General features: G+C 53.8%; 1 protein-coding gene across 1 annotated transcript; it reads right to left on the bottom strand.

Annotated features, from left to right (window-relative positions):
* Positions 1-535: 535 nt before the first annotated feature.
* On the bottom strand, positions 536-21,000 carry E2F1 (E2F transcription factor 1). Its single transcript, XM_034787709.1, has 7 exons — positions 20,389-21,000; positions 14,364-14,454; positions 12,967-13,186; positions 10,416-10,568; positions 8,435-8,549; positions 7,721-7,925; positions 536-4,806 (listed from the first exon to the last, which is right to left on the bottom strand). The coding sequence occupies exons 1-7, from the start codon at positions 20,626-20,628 to the stop codon at positions 4,556-4,558; spliced, it is 1,275 nt and encodes a 424-aa protein (XP_034643600.1). The 5' UTR covers positions 20,629-21,000; the 3' UTR covers positions 536-4,555.
* Between the last annotated feature and the right edge of the window lie 498 nt (positions 21,001-21,498).

Below are 21,498 nucleotides of genomic sequence, written 5' to 3'. Positions count from 1 at the left end.
CTCATCGGTGTACCTACAGTGCACCCAGCTGTATGATGGAGATAATGAAGCTGAATCCCTAAAGCACTGAGGTCTACAGCGGAGAAGCACCAAAGTTACCTCAGAGGCGGCGGGTGGGCGTTCTAGAACAGTAGCCCAAGATCAAGTGCATGACTGCAGGCCAGGCATAGCTTAGCTGTGCTGAAGTCCCTGGGACTGAACAGAGCTGCCTACGTCCCCATACGTACAATAGTTTTTCAGCAGGGGACAGATGGGCTCAGGCTGATAAGTGCAGAGCTTGAGGCTCTCACAGGACACAGCACAAGTGCCAAAGGGCCGTCCCCCACTCCCTGTGGACTGCTGCTTCCCCAGCTCAGACCCACAGGGGCTGGGCACTAGAATTGTACAAGCTGGGGAGTGGTCAGAGAAATTCTACAGCACTTTGGTGAGCCAGCCCGGCCAGGGCCCTCTCCAGCCCTCTGGCTTCTCAGCAGATGAGGATTTAGTCCAGTGACCTGCCATGCCCCCCAACAGATGAACAGATACTGGCCAGGAGTTCAGAGACTCAGTAGAAATGTTTATTAAAACACAAAGCACAACAGTACACAAAGCTCATTAAAAGGCAGTAGATGAAAATGCGTTTCCACCTGTGGATTTGATTGTTCAAAGTTCAGGAACTGCAACAGTTCATAGGAGTCCGGGGATGCGACAGGAAAACCAGCTGCCCGAGCAGGACAGGCAGCGCTGCCCAGGCACTTAAGATACAAGGGAGGAAACCCACTTCTGTTTTCTTCTGTCCTTTCTTCTCTCCCCCCCCCCCCCCAACATACATTTGGATCTTTTCCCTAACCCTGGGCCTCCTCTTCCCCGGTACCCCAACCTGCAACACAGAGATCCGTTCCAGTCCTATAATCCCCTTCGGCAGAGGCCTGTGCCACCTCCCTCTTTGGCTGGGCACTAGAGCTGGAGGAACCCTTGTTCTGTTGTGCTTTCAGTTTTATTTAACACCACAACAAACTGTTCCCTGGCTAAGCCTGGATAACGCCCTGATAGAGGGGAGCGAGGGCACCAGCACAATTCTCCAGACATTTAGGCCAAAACACCACCATGGATTCTATCCTCTTCCCCCCACCCACCCCAAAAAGAAAATCATCGTCTACAAGGTTTGGTCAGTTTCTGTTCCAGTGCATGTCAGGAATGTCAAAGCTAATTGCATTAGGTTTGCATTGGGATGGGGACCCAGCTGGTCCTCCAGCCCTCCATGACATCCAGGAAGGGGACAGGCTATTGGCGACAGTTCTGGCAGGATGAGATTTACCCAAGACCCACATGGAAGCAGCTTGGAGACGCCAGCACACCCATTTTTCTGAGCCTCCATCCGTGCTCTGGTCTTGATCTCCAGCTGGAATCCTGTGGGTGGCTCTGCTCACAGCACTCTAGGGAGCAGAAAGCACCTGGGAATCCCATGAGAACTCAAAACCGTGCATGCTTATCTGACCCCCCAGGGATCATCCATCCCTACACTAAATAGCCAGCGAGTCAGCATTACTGTTCTGCCAACCCCATGAAAGCTTTGGTTCATGGCCTGTCCAACTCTGTCAGCAAAGGAGCTGCCCCAGAACAGCCTTTTTATCGGCCCCACCCCCTCTCAGAATCCACTCCATACACAGGAACCCATTGGTGAAGCAAGGGCGGGGGAACCCCACCACAACAGTTACTTCAGCCAACAGAACGTGCTGCTCACTAGGGCTACTGGCAGGGTCAGCTGTAGTTCCCTGTGCTGGGAAGTGGATTATCCATCTTCCTGAGTGTGGGATGGCTCCAGGACTCATGCAGCCAGGATGGGTCATACCTGGTTGTTAGTTGCTTAAGCTTTGGTGCAGCAGCCTCACAGCCCTACTAGAGTTTGTGCCAGGAGAACTTATCTCCTCTGCTCTACTCAGGCAGCTGATAGCAGTGTAGGAAAGGTACAGAAGAGAACGGGTGGCTGCTCTACATGGTAGAACCAGGTCCAGTTATGGCACTTCCAGCCTCCCTCCCTCATGCAGCCAGAACTAGCGAGAGTTTTGGGTGCTCATGACCAGCCACCAAATCAGCCACTCCCTCCAAATCTGCCAGGAGAGTAGGTGGGGGCCCTGCAATGGAAAGGGCCGGGTCTGTGCAGCCTCTCATCTCTCTGTATGAGACGTTAGAGTGAGCCCGTGGCCTGGGCATGCTGATGCCAGCACGCAGTGAGAGGAAACGGAGGCAGATCAGAGCTTCCCCTACCCAAAGGATCCTTGTCTCTTTATAAGTGAGAAAACCCCTGCCAGGCCAGGGCCTTGTCTGCCAGATTTCTCTGGCAAGGGAGGCACAGAGCCACACAGGAACTGCACTGGTTGCCATCCCGCCTATGCCCAATGGACAGCTGGGCACGAAAGGGTCCGACTTGGTCACCACCACTCGGCATGGAACACAAAACCCTCCAAGGCTTCCCTGGAGCCTGCTTCACTTTTCCTTTTTATTATTTCTTCGCCCACTTCCCTTCCGTGACTAAGTTGCTTCCACTGTGCATCCCCGGCATCTCCAGGCAGAGTTTCCCTCCTGCCTCAGATTCACCTCCCCACCCTTCCCCTCTATCAGACACGTCTGCTACTCGTTTCCTGTCTACAATAAATAGCCCGTTCAGCCCACCAGCTTCCCTTCCCACCAGTCACATATATTTTACCTCACAGAGATGCTACGATGCCCCCTGTTCCGGTCCAGTACCCAGCTAGTGAGCTCCCACACTGTCCCCCTCACCTACCAGCCAGCTTTGCAAGTGGTTTGTACGAAAGGAGCTCTGCGACTCTGTATTTAACAGCTGGCACTCTCTAGCTTAACAGAACACAAAATGGCCTCCTTCCCACCCACAATTCCTACTTCTGGCAGTCGCCCACTTGGGGACACAGTACACAACGTACACATGCACGCACACACACACACACACACGCAAGCAAACAGAGACCCCTTCCAGAAGCCTCACATGGACCTTCTAGACCATATAAATAATAAATAATAAACTGCACTTGCCATCTGGACATCCCACAGCGCTTTGCCACAGGTGGGGCAATCTCCCGGGCTCTGTTTGGCAGGGGGAGACAGAGGCACCGGGAGGTTAAGTGACATGCCCCAGCACATCTGTGGCAGAGCTGGGAATTGACTCCTAGCTTTGTGTCAGGATCTCTAGACCACAGCTGCCTTCCACTTCGAAACAAAATCCCCTCAGTACTAACAGCTCCGCCCTGGGAAAGCATCACACTATTTACCTCCTAGCAGAGCGCTAATTCCTACACAACACAGCTCAACCGCACACATTCCACCTGGGAAATCAGAGCTGTCCCCACGGGAACAAACACATAAAATAAATAAAATCAATCTACACAGGACTCTCCTTAAAGCTCTAACAAGGAACCTTTGAGAACCAAGAGCCAGTGTCATGCTGTATCTGGCCTTCGCACGCCCCTCCCCGCTTGGATCCAGGAGCCCCCAAGGCCGGTCTGGGAATTTCAGTTCTGCACATTTCCCTGTTACCTGGGGAGCCAGAAAGTGGGGCTCTGCCACAGCCAGCTGGCTGTTAAACAGACCCCACCCTTTTTTTTGAAGCATAAGCCAGACCCTGGTCACAGGCACTACCCAACGGGTAGACATACATACAGTGGTTCCCCTGCACCCCACACCAGCCTGGCACTCCTCAGCAGGCCACCCTGTCACTACTATTTACATTCCTGAATGAGGGCATGCCTTGCCAGGCAGAGGCCAAGAGACAGCTTACCACCATGGAGGCAGCTCTGGCCTACAGGGAGATACCTAAGCAGCAGGGAATTGGTGCTAGGTTGCAGCTAAGCCAGGAGACACACGTCTCCTGCTGCTGATCCCACAGCCAAGTTAGGAGACTAGCAGAGCAAAGCCTCATCGCCTCTGGTGCTCTAGAGGGGCTGCATCTGCAGGCCAGGTAGTCGCTCCTCAGTGGAAAGATCAACATCACTCACGATCATTAAGGCAAGAGGGGGGAAAATGGCTCCTGCAGCAGGAGGGACGTATCTGGCTCTGCAGCTCGAGAGAGGGGCCTGCCCACAACAACAGAAGCTCTAAGGCAGGAGTCTGAGGTGGTTAGGGGAGAATAAGTTAAGCGGCCTTTGTTACTATGGCAGCGGCCACACGGCCTATCCCCGCAGGGGCATGGACCACAAAGCAGAGCTCCCCTCAGGGGAATGGGCTCGTGGAGGAAAGGCACATGCGTGAGGCGGGAGGAGACAGCGACAGCACTCCGCATTCCCAGGAGGGCGCGGAGCACGGCAGGGAGAGGCTGTGAGGTTTCCCCACACCTTCCCCCCTTCCAGCAAACCCCACCCATGCAGCCATTTACCAAAACGCTCACTACCCACAAACCCCATTTGCTTCAGCCCCTGTCTCCAGCGCGTCTGCTCCCGAGTCCCAAGCCTCCTCCAGCCACAGAGCCGGAGTCAGCTGCAGCATCACATTCAGGCATCAGCACCCAGGAGGAGTGGCCCCACCCAGCTGTGCGCTCGTGGCACAGCGGCTCCACGGGAGGCAGTCAGAAGTCCAAGGGTGCAAAGTCCCCGAAGTCACAGTCGAAGAGCTCGCTGATGCCCTCGCCCTCCTCCAGACCGAAGTGGTAGTCCTGGGGCTGGGGCGGAGACAGGTTGATGAACTCGTCCGGGAGGAAGCTGGAGAAGTCATCCTTGTTCTGCTCCAGCAGAGCATCCACAGAGGCCAGCGGTGAGAGACTCACCTCATCAGCCACGCACTTCAGCGGCAGCGCGTTCTCCCCAGGCAGGAGGGGCTCTGCAGAGACAGGCAATGGGTCAGAGATGGGGTGTGCAGAGCTGAAGAACAGCACTTTAGAATAGCCCACCAGGCTACCAACCCCACCCCAGAGGGCTGGTGCATTGTCCCAACCCATGGGGGCTACAGCATCTTCCTACTGGGCCATCAACCTCCCCATCCACCATCCCGTGGCTGTTGCATTATCCCATCAGCGATCCACCCCCTGCCCAGACAGGTCTGATCACTAGTTAAAGCCCCACATGCTCAGTGCTGTACAGACACACAGACAGCTCTGCCCCCAGGAGCTCACTACCTACAAGCAGATCCAGAAGAGACACAATGGCAAGCAGCAGCCCCACCAGAGACTTGTGAGTTTGTTTTCTCCCTGCACATGAGACTGCAGCTTGCTCCTGGGGGAATAACCTGGCCCAGGGGCCATGCTTGTGGGGTCTTCCAGGAACATAGGTTTGGTTTAAAATATATGAGGGAAGAACTAGCCTTCCACTGGGTGGAGCGAACGGCTAAGGAAGAAGTCCGGAGACCTTGACAGGTCCTATTCACTAGAAGGGTTAAAGAGTTGCATTTCTCAATTCATATGCAGACCTAACCGCAGCCAGGAGCCTGCTGTGTAATTAATAGCAAGTGTCTAATATTAGCACCTGTCAATGCTCCAGCAGAGTCATCAGTTCATTCGCAGTAAGGTGATGGTTTTAATTAGAGAGGGGCCGGATCTGGCTTTGGGAGTTCAGCCCTGGGTTATCATTCCACAGCTAAAGTCCATTCCTAGTTTGAATTCTAGCAGCTCTGAAGCGGGACAGGTTACTGCTCTTCACATTGGATGTGCCAATCCTAGCAGGATAGCGTCCCTCTGCTGCAGGAAGGTTACGGAGAAACCTGTCGCTCACGCTGGTTTGGCATTACCAGGAGCAGTAGGTGGAACTGATTAAGCAGAGGTGCTGCCTCAGAGCTGGGCAGCTGCTCTTCTGCCCCTCAGATGCTCTGGTGTGGAGTATCGCAAGGATCCTCCACTGCGCCATGTGTGTGCCTGGAGGGAGGCAGCTGTGGGTGGGGCAGTTCCTTGGCTCTCCTAATAACCAGCTGAGACTGGGGCCCGGGCAAGGATCCATCCAGGTAAGATGGAGGAGCTGCCAGTAGCCTGGGGTGGCGTCCAGAACAGACGTCAGCACTGGCATTTGCCCCGCCGAGGTTTCCACACCTTTCGTCAGGAAGGAGTCAAGTGTGGGGCCCACGACTGCTTTGAGAATACTGACTGAAAATGCCTTTTCCTGCAGCTGGCTGGGCAATCAATATCCTTCCTTTCTGCGTGCCAACCCCTGGCAGTGACCCAGCATAGCCATCTCCATGATGGGCCATGGTCACCTGCCCAGCAGAGAGCAGGCAGATGCTGCAGGGCCCTACCCTTGGAGCATGTGACAACGCATGTTAGAGTATCTGCACCGCCTGCTCCTGTTTGTGGGGACAGCTCGAGGTGTTCCTTCAGATCTCATGCCCTGAATAGTTTCCTCCCCCCCACCACCAAGCCATTGGAGATAATCAGAGCCCCCTTGTCATGGGCATTGGAATGGGGAGTAAACACCCCCCCCCCACCCCACGCATGTGGTTAAACAGCTTTGCTAACAGGGAGGAAGCACACCTACCACTCCTCAGAGGAGCAGCACAAGCGCTTAGCCAGGGAGGGGTGACAGCAGGACTAAGGAAGCAAGCCTTCCCAGAGAGAGCAGGCTGGGGCCTCGCTCCCAGGGAGCAGTACACACGCAGCCTGCACCTTGAAACCCAGGGGGCCGGACAAAATTAGACTAGGGAGAGGGACGCTGAGGCAGGGAAAGGGAATCTGAGGCTAGAGCAGAGTCAGGTAATTGGCCCCGAGCATTACCATCTCCCCACCCCCAAAATACTATCGGTGATCTTAGCTAGTCTGGCTATGCCCCTAACTGCAGCCAGGCTCAGAGGACGGGGAGGCACGTACCCGGGGAGGCACGCCTCAGCCACTAGCACAGTTCTGGGGCCCAGCCCTCCACCAGTCTCTACCTGCGATAAGCATAGCTATGATTTAGAGGGCAAGGCAGGTGAACTCCTCCCAGGAGTGACTGTGGCCGAGGGCAAACCTGGCCAAACACACGCACAAGGGGTGGCTCAGGCAGAGCCAAGCTGGGGAGCAGCTCCACCACTACATACCCAGGCGTTGGGAAAGAGCAGCATTCTCGAGGGGGCTGGGTTTCCCCTCTGGGATCCCAACGTGCAAGCCGTGCTACAGCTAAGGTGTCACTTTCATTCCAAGCCCCTACCAGGGCTGGAGCTTCCAGCCCAACAGGGAGTTTTCAGAGTTGACTTAGAAATCAGTCTCCTCCCAAGTCTGAAGAGCCATGATTTATAGTCCTGACTAAACCTGTTTGGCCGTTTGAGTCATCCAAGTGGATGGGTGAGGGTTGGGCCACTTGCCAGGTCCTCTCCCTGAGCCATGGCAAGTCCACTAGCTGTGCTTTGGCCCGCCAGACACAACCTACCAGTCATGGGAACCAGGCACCAGAGTCAGTTAGACCCTCCCCGCATCTGTGATATCACTACAGATACAGTACGCAATACCCATCTGCAACTGTCACCCCCACTGTGCAACGGGGACAGTATTTCCCCCTCCCTCCCCATTAATTCCCTGTATATTTACTACGCTGCGTTTCGGGTCTGAGACACGCACTGTGAAGCTGAGCATTGTTTTGCCTGGCCGGCAGCAGCGCGATTGGATTGTTCCAACCCTGCAGCTCCATGAGCAGCCAGAACCAACCCACCCACCGCTGGGTCCCTTTGAGCTGTGTCTAGTGCTGAGCCCACCAAGCCCCTCCACATTCACATGGCACTTCCCCGACTGTGAAGCAGGCTCTGAAAGCCAGGGAAGATGCCCTGTTCCCATACACACCTTGCTCACCAGGCAGCAATGGCAAGTTCACGTCCTGGGTGGGGTGCAGGAGCGGGGAGGCTGCTGCCTCAGAAGAACCAGGGGACGATTCCTCAGCAGTTGCTTTGAAAGGACTCTTGACTGGGCTACAGACCCCAGAGCTGTCTTCTGGGCACAGGAACACGTCGATGGGGCCCTGGGTGCTTTTCAAGGAAACCTGGAAAGCCTGAAAGAGACGAGCAAAAAGAACCACTAATAGCAAGGGAACACGGCCTTCATGGGCTTGCCAAGGGCAGAGTGCTTATGCAGGCTGGATGCCCCACAGCCGTGCCAGCTCACGTAGATCCAGAGAGCAGAGCAAGGCATGCCAGAAAGCACAGACCTGACAGCTTCCACCGGCCCCCCAAAGGGGGAGTGAGCCACCAAGCAACCCCCATGGGTAACGGCCTGCTAAGCTCAGGAGACCAGCCCCTCATAGAGAATTCGGGCCCCTGCCAGGAGTAGCAGCACGAACGCAGGCAATGTGAAGTCACCCAGGCTGCCAAGGTTGAGAAGTTAGCGTCAGGTGAGCAGTTCTTGGAGCAGGAGGCTTTATTCCCCCCTGCTGATCCAGGCACCTATGAACAGGGAGCCCTGCGCACAGCAATGCGACAAGGTGGGATAGCCGGCTGCAGAAGGATGGCCCCAGGCACTGCACCAGGAAGAGCTGCAATGGGAAGAGGAGGGAGGGGTTACCTCTGCTGGGTCTAAAACTTGCAGCTGGGTCTCTGGAGGGGCTTTTATCACCATCACCATTTGCTCAGAGGGGTCTGCGATGCTGCGAAGGTCTTGGCAGGTCACATAAGCAGAGGTGCACTCAGTCAAGGAGTATTCACTGGAAGGCTGGTGGCTGTTCCCTTCCATCCGGACCAGAGACAGCTTTACAAGTTGGATACAATAGCTAGCGGGACTCAGGAGCTGGGGAACTGTCAGACCCTAACCACAAGCAGCTGCCTAAGCATTCAACTCACCAACACGCAGGCAGTGACTTACTCCAGGGCGTGCAGTGATTGGGACAGAGGTACACTTCTGATGCTCAAAGCACTTCACGTTTGACAGTGCACTCAAGGCAGGAACATACTAACCTCTGCAGTGTTACAGAGATGTTCATGCGTGTCCATCCCACACTCTACCCGATACCCTGGTGGTCATCACTGCTTACAGCTATCCATTGTTTAACTACAGCATCTCCACACACACATACACAGTATCTGAGCTGTAAGGGGACTTAGCCCCACCCCCCTGGCCATGCCCAAAGCCTATAAACCCCTTTCCACAGCCCTGCAAGAGACAGACGTTGTCTGAATTATTTGTGCTGTGTGACAATGGCAGATGCCTGATATACCTGGTCGAGAAGCCACTCAAATCCTGAGCCCCCAGCCCCGACTTAGGGCAAGAGATTAGTGATTTAAGAATACTAGCATTCACAGAGGCCTAGATGCAGCATTTGGCATTGCAATTCCCAGCTGCAGTCGTGAACTTCTGACAACAGAAGCACTTGGGCTGCACAGCAGATGAGAAATCAGGTAGCAGAAGGGGATGGGGAATTAATGCAGGTCTGCATGCTCACTGCTGGTTGCCTACAACTGAAGCGATCTTCCATGTGACTCTGAATAGCTGCTGCTTGCCAAGGACCTGGAGCAATGGCTTCACCCCTCCTCCCATTCTTCACTAATAGGCACGACTCCACTGCATAGAAATGGCAGCCCGCAGACCACTTACAACAAAAAAGCAACGTGGCTCATGACACAAGCATGTAGGACACGTAACAGTTGTGAGCCGTTAAAGAGAAGAGCAGAAGTGGTATGTGGTTTGCAAGGGAGTATGCAAACACCAGCAGAACCACAAGCCTAAAGGAACTACACCCTGGCTGCAGACTGGCCGGCACAGGGAAGGAATCCAGCCCCAGATGTTTTGGTTTACTATAAGTTTTACAAAACCTCGACATGAACAGAAACGTTTCCACGACACTAGAGATTTAGATATAATCAATTCTGGCTTGAGCCATACAACCTGCCTCCCCCACAGCATTCGCAGCCCAGACCTTGCTGAACCAGAAAGCAAAGCTGAAAGGATTTGCCCATGCTGAGCAAAATGCCCAAGAGCAAATCAATGGGATGAACCATGAGGAGTCCGAACTCTAAAGCCCTTCTCCACGTCAGGCACCAGGGGTCACAATAACAGATACTGACACCGAGACTTTTTAGCGTGCCCCTTTTAAGGATAAAGTTACCCATTCCCCATGGGAATCGGCTGGTATCATCTGTACTGTGACAATAAGCAGCTCTGTATGGTTTGAACAAAATGGTCAGTGGAGACTACGCTACGGCGAAAGCAATGACCTCACTCGCACTAGAGTGCATACTCCCAGCCACATGGAGCAAGGAACGCAACTCCTTCGCAACACTGCTGCTCCTTAAGCAAATGGGCCCTGTAGCCCAGCCTGAGATCAACTGTCAAAACTATCTGCCAGGTACAGGGCTTTCTATCAGCTCAGAGGGGAGGCAACAGAGACAAGATACCACCCCTTGGCCTGGCACGTTTAGCTCCTTGAGGCTACCCTGCAGATTGGTAGCTGTGAAGCTATTAGAACAGAGCCACACAGAACCGGCATTGCAGCTCCCAGATCTCACTATGTAGTAAAGCAGCTCCCGCAGCGCCACTCAGACAAGGATATTGCTGATTCTCAGGGTCCTCAGTGAGGAGCTTGAGCTGGACGGTGCACATCTGGAGGAGGTCATCCAGCTGCTGCTCAGCCACCTGAAGGTCACGGATTTCCTTCTCCAGCACCTGGTACTTACTGGTGTTCCCCACAGCTGACTGGCTGCCCCTAGGAAACAGAACACTCGGGTCAGTCATGTTCAGAGCAAGGGCAATGGCAGCCTGGACATGTAACAGAGTGTTCTGCAGAGCAATCGGAGGTGTGGGGATTACACCCATCTGTAGCCACCTGTCCCCTTACCACACCCAGGAGGTGTCCCCTCCCACACGTAGACACTTGAGGCTGCACTCTCTGGCAACAATTGCTTTGTCAGCTGGCAAGCCAGGAAATGAAATCATGAAACAGGGAAGGGTGAGGCAGGGAATTCCACCTCCACCATGGCCATCTGGTGCCAGTCATATAGGCCAAGGCAGAGGACTGGGGAAGGGGCTCTAGCTAGTTTGACCCCAAGGGCCATGGCCACTATTTGTTTTCAGTAACCCCCAAGGTGCTAAGCACCACTCAACACAAAGGAAAGTTCAGCCCTGCCCTAAAGCATAGGTCCACACTCCCTCCTGTATCAGTGTCCCCCCCCATGCACCCAAGTGCAGGGTCTCCCACACCCACCACTGCAAGCACCTGCCTTCCCAAGGGGCAGCGGCTTTGCCTGCTGAGGGGCTGCACCACAGCTTCTTGGGTGATTCTCTCCTTCCCTGCCCAGCCCTGTGGCAGGGCACTAGAGGCTATCCTCAATACAGCATTCACCCCGCAGCCTCCTCTCTTGCACGGCCAGCCACTAGGGGACACTCACCATGAACACTACCCTGCTAGCCTTGTAGGCCTGACACCTCCGACCACAGTAGCCTGAGAGGGGACAGGCTGGAGCTATCCTTGAAACTCAGATGCTGCAGGTGCAAACACAACAGCCACACATGACGTAGGCCAGTCAGTGCCCAGAACTGGGAACTGCCCACAGAGCTCCACCCAGGGCATTATTCAGGTGGACGCTTGGACACAGATTCAATAGAGCCATTCTCCGGTGTTGTGGGGTGAGGGCCCAAGTCCCTGCACCCACTATTATAAGCAACAGACTTGAGCCATTACTTTAAAATACAGACCAACGGGCTTCCCCGCAACATTTGGGAGTGAGGGGGGAAGAACAGTTAGCTCAGTGGTTTGAGCATTGGCCTGCTAAACCCAGGGTTGTGAGTTCAATCTTTGAGGTGGCCACTTAGGGATCGGGGGCAAAAATCAGTACTTGGTCCTGCTAGTGAAGGCAGGGGGCTGGACTCAATGACCTTTCAAGGTCCCTTCCAGTTCTAGGAGATAGGGTATCTCCATTAATTTATTTAATTTATTTTATTTTTTGGGCAGGGTAGGGTAGGGTAAGTTTATTCTGATTTTAGTTAAAGTCACCCATAGCCATTGGCTCATCGAGCTGACCGCGGTTAAAGCGTGTCAGAGCCAATAGTACACAAGGGAGTGATGCGATTCGACCAGCTTCACGTCTGACCCCCTTTGACTGCCCTAACCCAACGGATTAGGTTCCTGTTCAGCAGTTGGGTGAACTTTCAGCGTGGGATTGAGCAAGCCTCGAACCCAGGACCTTCACAATCATAATCAAGTGCCTTAACCACTCTGCCATTGCACTTGAATTTCTGATTTCATGCAAATTAGGACTCTTTTTTTAAAGAGCATTTTATGTAGGAAACTTTAGGGTTAAGGCACTGGATTGAAATTCAGAACTGGGTTTAATTCCAGCTCTAGTCACAGACTCCCTGTGTGACCCTAGACAACTCACTTCCCTGTGCCTCCGTTTCCCCATCTGTAAAATGGGAATGATGCCAGCTCAGCTCCCAAGGAAGTTGCAAGGCTTGTTTGTGAAGCTCTTTGAGGCTTCAGGCAGAAGGCACCTGAGGACGGTAAAGGGTTGTTCATGGGTCAACAAAATGTAGAGTTATGTACAAAACTGGCCCCTTCTGAGATCCAAATGCCCAGGGAGAAGTTCCCAGAGAACTCACTGGAGGAAAGGGGAAAAAAGAGACACTTAGTATCCCAGTGGAAGCACTTTAACACAGTAAGGACAGTACACTTGGGGCATTTAAACATACAGCCAAAAAATGCAGCCATAATCTAGTACCCTCTAAACTCTGACTCAGCTCTGGAGAACTGCAGCAGTTGAGCTCACATAATGACCAGTGCCGGGGAATACTGAGCATGAAAGGGAACCTAAAGATGTGTCTACACGGCAAGCAGAAACCTGTGGCAATGAGCCTCAGAGCCCAGGACTATAGCATGAGTGCTAAAAATAGCTGTGTAGACATTCGGGCTGGAGCATGGGCTCTGAAGCCAAGCCCACCCCGCTCCCTAGGCTACAGAGTCTGAGCTCCAGCCTGAGCCCAAATGTCTACACATTTTAGTGCCATAGCTGCCATGGGTTCTGCTTGCCAGGTAGATGTGCTCAAAGAGCCCCAACCAGTTACACCCATGCTGGCCGCACAACAAAGCACTGGGTGCTCATACGTACAGCCACTGAATGTTGTTCTTGGATTTCTTGGTGATTAGCTGAATGCCCTCCAGGACATTGGTGATGTCGTAGATCCGCCTCTTCTGCACTTTCAGGACCTCCGCTGCCCAGTTGAGATCCACCACCCCATCTGGTGACTGGCTTAGCAGCTCCAGGAAACGCTTGGTGGTCAGGTTCAGAGAGGTTTCATAGCGGGACTTCTCCCCAGGAGATTTCACACCTGCGAGCAATTAAAGTTGCTTGTTACAGATTTATATAGAAGTGACAACACAAAAACTCAGTGAGTGGAGTCTTCCTTCAGCACTCCCACCTGTCACCCACTGGAAAGGGGCTCAGCGCCCAGTCTTGGGGGCTCCCGGGTTTACTCTAACATCAGGATTCACTGTGGTCCATTAACACAGCACTTTTTGGGGGGCGGCCGGCATCTGCAGGTTTAACCCCTTTACTCCCTATGCACCTAGATTAATGAGCATCATTTCCATTTGATACCTGGGCACTGACCCCACTATACTGCAATCTCATTGCCATTGTAATCCTTTGCTTACAGTCCTTCAGCCAGTTTTCAACCCCTGTGACAATGCCCACAGGCAAATCAGTTACTGCTTTAACAACTGAAGCCCAGACTTGTTCCATCAGCAACATTCCTGTCATCCCACTTGAGATGGGGCGTTGCATCTCTAGCCTCCATGTGCTGCACATCCACTGCTGAAGCGCAGGGCAGCCTGGCACATATCTGGGTAGTTTGTCTGTCCAGGCGGGACTTGTGATCACAGGGTCTGCATAATGTGTTAATTCTGGTGCCAGTGGGATAACATGATAGCATGAAACAAATGCTCCCATGAGATTCCCAAGTGCTCTAGCCTCAAGGGCAGGCCAGAATGCGTGAAGCAGTCTGTCACCACCACCAGACAACTCAAGAGCCCAAGCCCAATTCCAGAGGTACGTGAAGTACCGCTAAAAACCTACAGCTTGATTCCTGGACAGGCTACTGGAAAGCACAAGCCGGAACAGGCTGCACAGGAACCCAGCTGCTGGGGGCATGCCTATTTATGCCCAAACCAGTGAGAAAAGGGAAGGCAGAGCAGGACTTAACACCCAAGAGGCTTGAATTTACACCCACCACCCTTTAGTAGAGTTGGGCCAGCTGAGGAAGTCCCAGAGCTGGCTCTGCACAGAGGGATGGAGCAGGTCAGAGGCTGCAGTGGGAGAAGGGGTAGATGCTGCAACACTGAAGGCCCTGATCTCCTCCAGAGGGCAATGGACTCCATGACCCACAGTCCCAACCATCATAGCTCAGCTCGGCTGGGGATTCAGCCCCATTAGGCCATTTGGAGGGGAGATGCAGTGGCTGGTAAGGACACTGAGTGAGTAGAAGCAGCAGAAAGTGGTACTTTTACCTTTGACAGGGTTTTTCGCTTTGCCTCGGGATGTCTGGATGCTCTCTGCTATGTACTGGTGATCCGTCTCCAGATCTAACTTCCTCTTCACCTGCAAGAGAAGGAAGGCTTGTGAAGGAACAGAATGCCACAGATCACCTCCCCCTGCAGGTTACCCCTAGAGCTGAGATCCAATAGCACCAGCCACATTACTTCCAACTGAAAGTCATGGCCAGTCAGCTATTGGGCCTATGCAATATGAGTCTGGTCTCAGCCTAGTTCCTAGCGGGCAAGTGTCTACTGCAGAAGCCACCATCATGATCAGCAGCTGGGCTGGTGGGCTCAGCATAGACCAGAATGGCTTTGGTGGCATTTAATGGCAAATGTTAACTGCAGAGTGTCACCAGAATTTGCATTATGGAGCCAAACCACCACCCCAGTAGCAATGAGAAAAGAAGAAACATAAGAACAGCCATACTGGCTCAGACCAAAGGTCCATCTAGCCCAGTATCCTGTCTTCCGACAGCAGGCCAATGCCAGGTGCCCCAAAGGGATAAACAGAACAGGTAATCAAGTGATCCATCCTCCCCTGGAGCAGGACCAAAGGTTTTTAGATAAAGAGCCTTGAACTACAGGCATTTAACCTTTCAGACAGGCAAAGCCAACCAAAGGGAAATCTGCCCCACTCTTTGGCTTAGTTGGAGGGGAGCAACACCTATGAGGGCAGGGAGAGTACTTGAATCAGCGTGGCCTCGGTGTGTTAAGAGACTCTGATCTCCCAGGAAGGTCACTGCCTGCCATGTAATGATTTGTTAACAGTGTGTGGGTTGTGCTGGAACGGTGTTCTAGCACTTCCTTTAGGAGCCAGAACAGCATCCCCGTACATCTACCCGTGCCAGGCCAGGCAGTTCCTTTCCCTCCCTGGCTGCAGAGCGTCCTCCAAGCTAGCAGGTGCCAGGTCAGCACAGAGAGAGCCGGGGATGCTGCAGGTGGGACTGGGATGGGCGGGAGGGAGAGCATGGGGCCAGAGGCGCTGAGAGTCCAGGGGAGAGCTGAAGCTGAGCAATGTTGGAAGTTGGTCAGCAGGGCCGACCGAACAGCTGCCCCCCCATGGTGAACCGAAGCCAAGCAGGTAAGGATGGGATGGATCCTGAGGGGAGTCATTCCCTGGTCCCATAGGCCTCCCCTACTGCCCTTCCCATCTTCCTCCAAGCTCCTCCCTTTCCCCCTCTCAGGGCCTCCCCCTGCCCTGGTTCTGACACTCCTTTGTCAGGGCTCCAGCACTGTTTCTTAACTGTGTGGCGTAGGTCTCCTTGCTGCAAGCTTCCACAACTCATTCCATGCTCAAAAACTTAAGGAACCATGGACACACAGGTGCCACCTGACTCAGCCGTCTGTCTGTCTGGTGCTCAGCGCTGAGACGTGAAAGCCCCCCAGAGGGGCTGCGAGGATGCTTTTCTGACTCCATGTGATCACCTTACGACTATTGATATCAGCCCTTAGAACTGTATGCTGGTTACACACCCAGTAACAGGTATATCTACAGCAACCATCACCAGAGCATCCAAGTGCCATATGTGAACTGGGCATTCAGCAAACCCTCAGCCCACCATCTCGACCAGTCCTGGACTCTTTCCCCTTCCTCTGACACTCTGGTGATGGGCACTATTAAGTGTTTAATTTGTGCCAGGGCTTGCCAACGCTGAGCCCTGGCACCTCTAGGCTTGGCAGGTCATAGCCCCAGCATCTCTGGGCTCCCAGCCAGCAGCCGCCCAGCTCTGAAGGAAGCACCACTGCCAGCAGCAGCGCAGAAGTAAGTTAGCAATACCACACCATGCCACCCTTACTTCTGCGCTACTGCTGCTGCTGGCAGCACTGCCCTCAGGGCTGGGTGCCCGGTCAGCAGCTGCTGTTTTCCGGCTGCCCAGCTTGAGCCCCCACATCGCTTTCGTTACAAGTTAAGCACTGGCATCGTAAATCCATCTTTCAGTTCGGCCTCAGGTTGCCTCTGATGAAAGCTCAATGCGGAACTGGCAGGCAGTTTGGGGTGAGGAGCTGCCCTTCTCCCTTGCCCTGGTTTTACATTTTCAGTGCTGTGTGGGTAACACCAAGCTAGAGACCAAAAGCATTTTCCATGTGCTGGAGTTTAGACGGATCCAATTAGAAAGACACGACGCTGTCTTCTAAGCACATCTGAAGGATGCACTATTCCTCCAATGCCTCAGGAAGCTGCTGAAAGATTCCTGCCATCAGCCATTTGGGAACACTTCAAAGCCAAGGAGTCCTTGCTAAGCAGATGTGCCCCAGAAGAGGAAAAACCAAAACAGGACTGGGAGACAGTCACCCACTTGCTTCATATGAACAGCATTTATAAGAGCGAGCCGTCACGAGTGCTCAACGTTTTATAACTCATCATGCGGCAAACGCCCAGTCTGAGTCACCCACCTTGCAGCCGACAACATTTTCTGCAATTCTCTCGTAACACAATCCCTTTCCTATCACGCAATTCACAAAGGTATGGACGCAAGACAGCATTATCTATGGGCCACCATCTGCAGGTATTTCATTGGGTGCCTTATTCAGACCCTGCACCCAGTTACTAATGGGATGGAATTTGTTAGCGGAAGTAGGGAGCTCGGGTCTTTAACTGGTACCCAGCTTACTTGCCACACACAAGGATATAAGCTACAAACCAACTGGTGAAAAGGACCTGGGGATTACAGTGGACAAGAAGCTGGATATGAGACAACAGTGTGCCCTTGTTGCCAAGAAGCCTAACGGCATATTGGGCTGCATTAGTGGGAGCATTGCCAGCAGATCGAGGGAAGTGATTATTCCCCTCTATTCGGCACTGGTGAGGCCACATCTGGAAAACTGCATCGAGTTTTGGGCCCCCCACTACAGAATGGATGTGAACAAATTGGAAAGGGTTCAGTGGAGGGCAAGAAAATGATTAGGGGTCTGGGGCATATGACTTATGAGGAGAGGCTGAGGGAACTGGGCTTATTTAGTCTGCAGAAGAGAAGAGTGAGGGAGGATTTGATAGCAGCCTTCAACTACCTGAAGGGGGGGTTCCAAAGGGGATGGAGCTCAGCTGTTCTCAGTGATGGCAGATGACAGAACAAGGAGCAATAGTCTCAAGTTGCAGTGGGGGAGGTCTAGGTTGGATATCAGGAAAAACTATTTCACTAGGAGGGTGGTAAAGCACTGGAATGGGTTACCTTGGAGGTGGTAGAACCTCCACCCTTAGAGGTTTTAAGGCCCAGCTTGACAAAGCCCTGGCTGGGATAATTTAGCTGGTGTTGGTCCTGCTTTGAGCAGGGGATTGAACCAGATGACCTCCTGAGGTCTCTTCCAACCCTGATCTTCTATGATTCTATGACATCAGAGCTTTCCAGGGTAGCCCCAAGTGGAGCACCTGACTCAATCACCCAATTGTGCCAACAGGCAAAGCTCCAGCTCAGACCAGCGCTCCAGCAACCTACCTGGGACCACATGGGCAGTCAGGAGAAGTTGAAGGTTCAAGAGAACTTTAAAACTTTGTACATTGTGATTGTACCTGCCTCTAGCCTCATTGAGCGCAAAATGATCTCGCTCATGAAGGAGCCATTTGGGAAGGAGACTCAGTAATTGGGGCCTATTTTATTACTAGAGGGGAACAGCCTGACAATACAGAAACAGATGGATTAGACAACTCCCTCCTGCCCAAAGGCCTAGTGACACGTATGTGGTGGGAAGCATCTCAACTTAAGCGATCAGGGAGTGAGTGAGTGGTTACTCTCACTACCCTAGACAGCTGATGGTCAGGTTAAGATACCTAAATCCCAGTGCACTGCTGGGAAGCACCCATGGGAGCTGAAAAGAAGAGTTCTGCCCCCTTTGCTTATGCACACTAGGGTGTTTAGAACTTCACCACCCACAGGCACCAGGCTGTAGCCCCACCAGAGCTGCTGGTGCAGAACAGCCTATGTGCACCAGGCTGCTGATTGCTTATTAAAGAATCAGAGACTGATTTGAACTTCCTCTGAAACAAGCACTTTGCAAACAGCTGGGAGAAAAGCAGCTCATGTTTTGGGGTTTCAAAAACAAGGATCCTCCTTGAAGCAGCGGTCCAACCATACAAACCAGCAACGCCTCCAGTACAACAGCACAAAGGACCAAACACTCCTTTCCATCCCAACCACCCACTCCCCACAAGCAGGGAGACACCAGACAGGGAAAACTCATTATGGATTCCTGACCCAAACAGTTAAAACAAAGGATCAGCTGTAAAGCTGCTGCCCCCTGCAAGCCCCTCAAACTACAGTGAGAAGCCTCTGGAAGATGGCATGTTTAACTAGCAAAGCATGTTGTGGTCTTTTCCTCCCTCACTCCCCCCACTCCCCATCTCTACTGAACTAAAAGCATGGGGATTTTATGCTGGGACAGATCCACTCACGAGCCATGGCCAATGCCAGATGATGGCTTAAAACTCCATCTTAAAATTGCATAAGTAAAGAAGGATCCCACACAATGATCTGCTTGATCCTGCCCTGATAGAGAGAACTGCAAGCCCTTGTTGCTTTAGCCTCAGTCTAATTGCAGATGCTAGTATGAGTCATTTAAGTATCTAAATCAACCTTATGAAAACAATTCAGGAAACCAAAAGAAAGGAAAGGCTCTGCTGGTTCACCCTTGCAGTTCTTGGTGCAAAATCAGGGTCTAACAAGGCAAGGGCAGACTCCTGCTTGGAGTCCCATTGAAGACAATGGGTGTCTGCATGGGTGCAAGGGTCAGCCCTGCATATTTCACAGCACAGTCTGTATTTGTTACATTATAGTAGCATCCAGCGGCTCCGATAACAATGAAGGCCCTCTTGTGCTGATGCTGTAGAAGACAATGCCTTTTCACCACAGCTTATCCTAATGATTATTTAGAAGTTACATGCCTGACTGTGTATGTATACACTCCCACACTGAACAAGCAGAATTTTTCAAGACTCTGGCTTTAATATCCTGAAGCAGAAAATTAAGCTCTGCATTTATAACACTGTGGACTGCTGCCATGGACATTAAAGGGTCATCACAAAAAAGTGAGATCTGAGAACAAACTGAGAAGTGTGGAGAGATAGAATCCACTCAATGGATTTAGTTCTGAAGTGGAGCTGAGACACATTTTGATGACTGGTGTATGTCCACTAATACAGCACACCATCCCCCAATGAATAATTTATTTGCATATTTTCATGAGCAATTATCATTCCTCTCTATTGTACCAGGGTATGTCACTCCTATATGTTAGCTAACAGCTAATATTTCAGAACCAAACTTCACATGTCCCATTTGAACCTGTTCCACCTCACTACTTAGCCCCGTAAAGGATTAACAGCAGAAATGCTGATTCAGGAACACACTCAGAAAACTGTACAAGCGACCAGTCTCATGTCAGGCCTCACTCACATAGTGCTGCCGGTTCCTCCCTCACTCGGGAGCTTCGGAGCTTTATCACATGAAGCCGGAAGACCAAGAGCAGCAGCCACACCAGGGCCAGCTATATACCTTATCTAGCACCCAGAGAAGGCTGAATTTAGGCGAGCTGAATGCAAGAAGCGCCCTCTCTTTCAATGATCTCTAAAACTGAGGCCCTGGCCACAGGTGGCCCATTAAAGTTCCCAGGGCACTTTATTTTCATGAGGGTAGAGCCAATGGCCACAGTATGGGGGAAATTGGGCTATTACATCTGCCTTCTTGGATTACCCCGCACTGACGCAAAGTTTCTCTCCATTTCCTTTCTTTGTTTTATTTCCGGGGCTCTTTAGAGCACCATCAGGGGAGCCTCTGGCCTTGTGCTGTGACAAAGCTGCCACGTTTCACCACACACACAATTTTAGCAGTGACAAGGAGGGAGGGGGGGAAATACACGCGTAGAAAGAACACGCGTGCTCTCCGGGTAGCAAAGGGCCTGATTTTCAGCCGACCAAGCCCGCCCAGCTCCGGGCGCCTGGAGATCCCCTGGGGAAAGTAGTGCTGCTACCGAGCTACAAACGAGAGCGCTAACGTGGCGTTACCGGTGGGCGTCCCAGCGCCGGTCTCTGCGCCGCCGGGCCCGGCCGGGGGGCCTGCGGGGTGGCGAAGAGCAGCAGCTCGGCCTCGCTCTCCGCTTCAGGCGTGGGGAGCGCGTCCGGCGTGGAGATGATCACAATCTGCTGCTCCATCACGTGGAGGCCCCCGGCGCCCCCCAGCAGAGCCTCCAAGTCGGCCACGCAGGCGCTGCCGTCCGGGGCCACCCCCAGGCCCTCCAGAGACATGGTCCGGGCGGCGGGCGCTCACATCCCCGGCGCCCGGCCCTGCTCCCCTCCCCAGCCGGCTCAGAGGGCCATAGCCCTGGGCCGCGGGGCGGCGGCGGCCCGCGGCAGGAGACGGGGCTGGCCCTGGGACGCGCGTCCCATGCTCAGGGAGAGCCGAGGCCCGAGGACGCGCAGCCAGCCGGGGCGGCGGCGGGGTCCGGAGCGAAGGGCACCTAGGCAGCACCCCGGAGCCTCAACCCTTGCCTGGGGCCGCCGCAGGGCACAGAGCGGGGCTGGCCGCCGGGCCCGCTGCTCGCCCCGCTGGGGGTCCCTCGGCTGCCCGCGCGCCCCGGCCCGGCCCCGGGTATTGTCCCCAGCTGGTCCAGCCCCGCACGCCTTTGCGCGCCAAATCCTTTTTGCCGCGAAAGCGGCCGGAGCGGCGCATCCACGCTCCCATTGGCTACGCCGGCGGTGAACCGCCTCTCCATTGGCCACAGCTCCCGGATTGAGGCCCAGCTCCGCCTTCCCATTGGCTACGACCCGGATGGCCGTGAGGCGGTGAGGTGACGTAGGAAACCTTCTGACAGCCGCCCAATCGCAGCGGCTGCGCGGACGGGAGGGGGTGGAGCGCGGCCAATCAGCGCGGAGCTGGGGGACGCTGCGCTGGGCAGCGGCGTGGGTGAGAGGCGGTCGGCCGGGGCCGGGGCTGGTGGGGAAGTACAGCAGGGCCTGGCTTGGAGCGGCTCTGTGGTGGTGTCTCACCGCGCTTCCCCCCCCGGGCTCGTTCCCCTCCCCGGGGCTCCCCCTCGCCCTGTGTCCGCGCTGCTCCCCGCGCCTGCCCCCAGCTCCTCGGCCTGCTCTGCCCCTCATCCCACCCGTCTCCCCACCTGT

The sequence above is a fragment of the Trachemys scripta genome, chromosome 12 (assembly GCF_013100865.1).
Source record: "Trachemys scripta elegans isolate TJP31775 chromosome 12, CAS_Tse_1.0, whole genome shotgun sequence".
Lineage (NCBI taxonomy): Eukaryota > Metazoa > Chordata > Testudines > Emydidae > Trachemys > Trachemys scripta.
The sequence above is the reverse complement of the archived record's forward strand: the minus strand, read 5'-3'. Positions and strand labels throughout refer to the sequence as shown.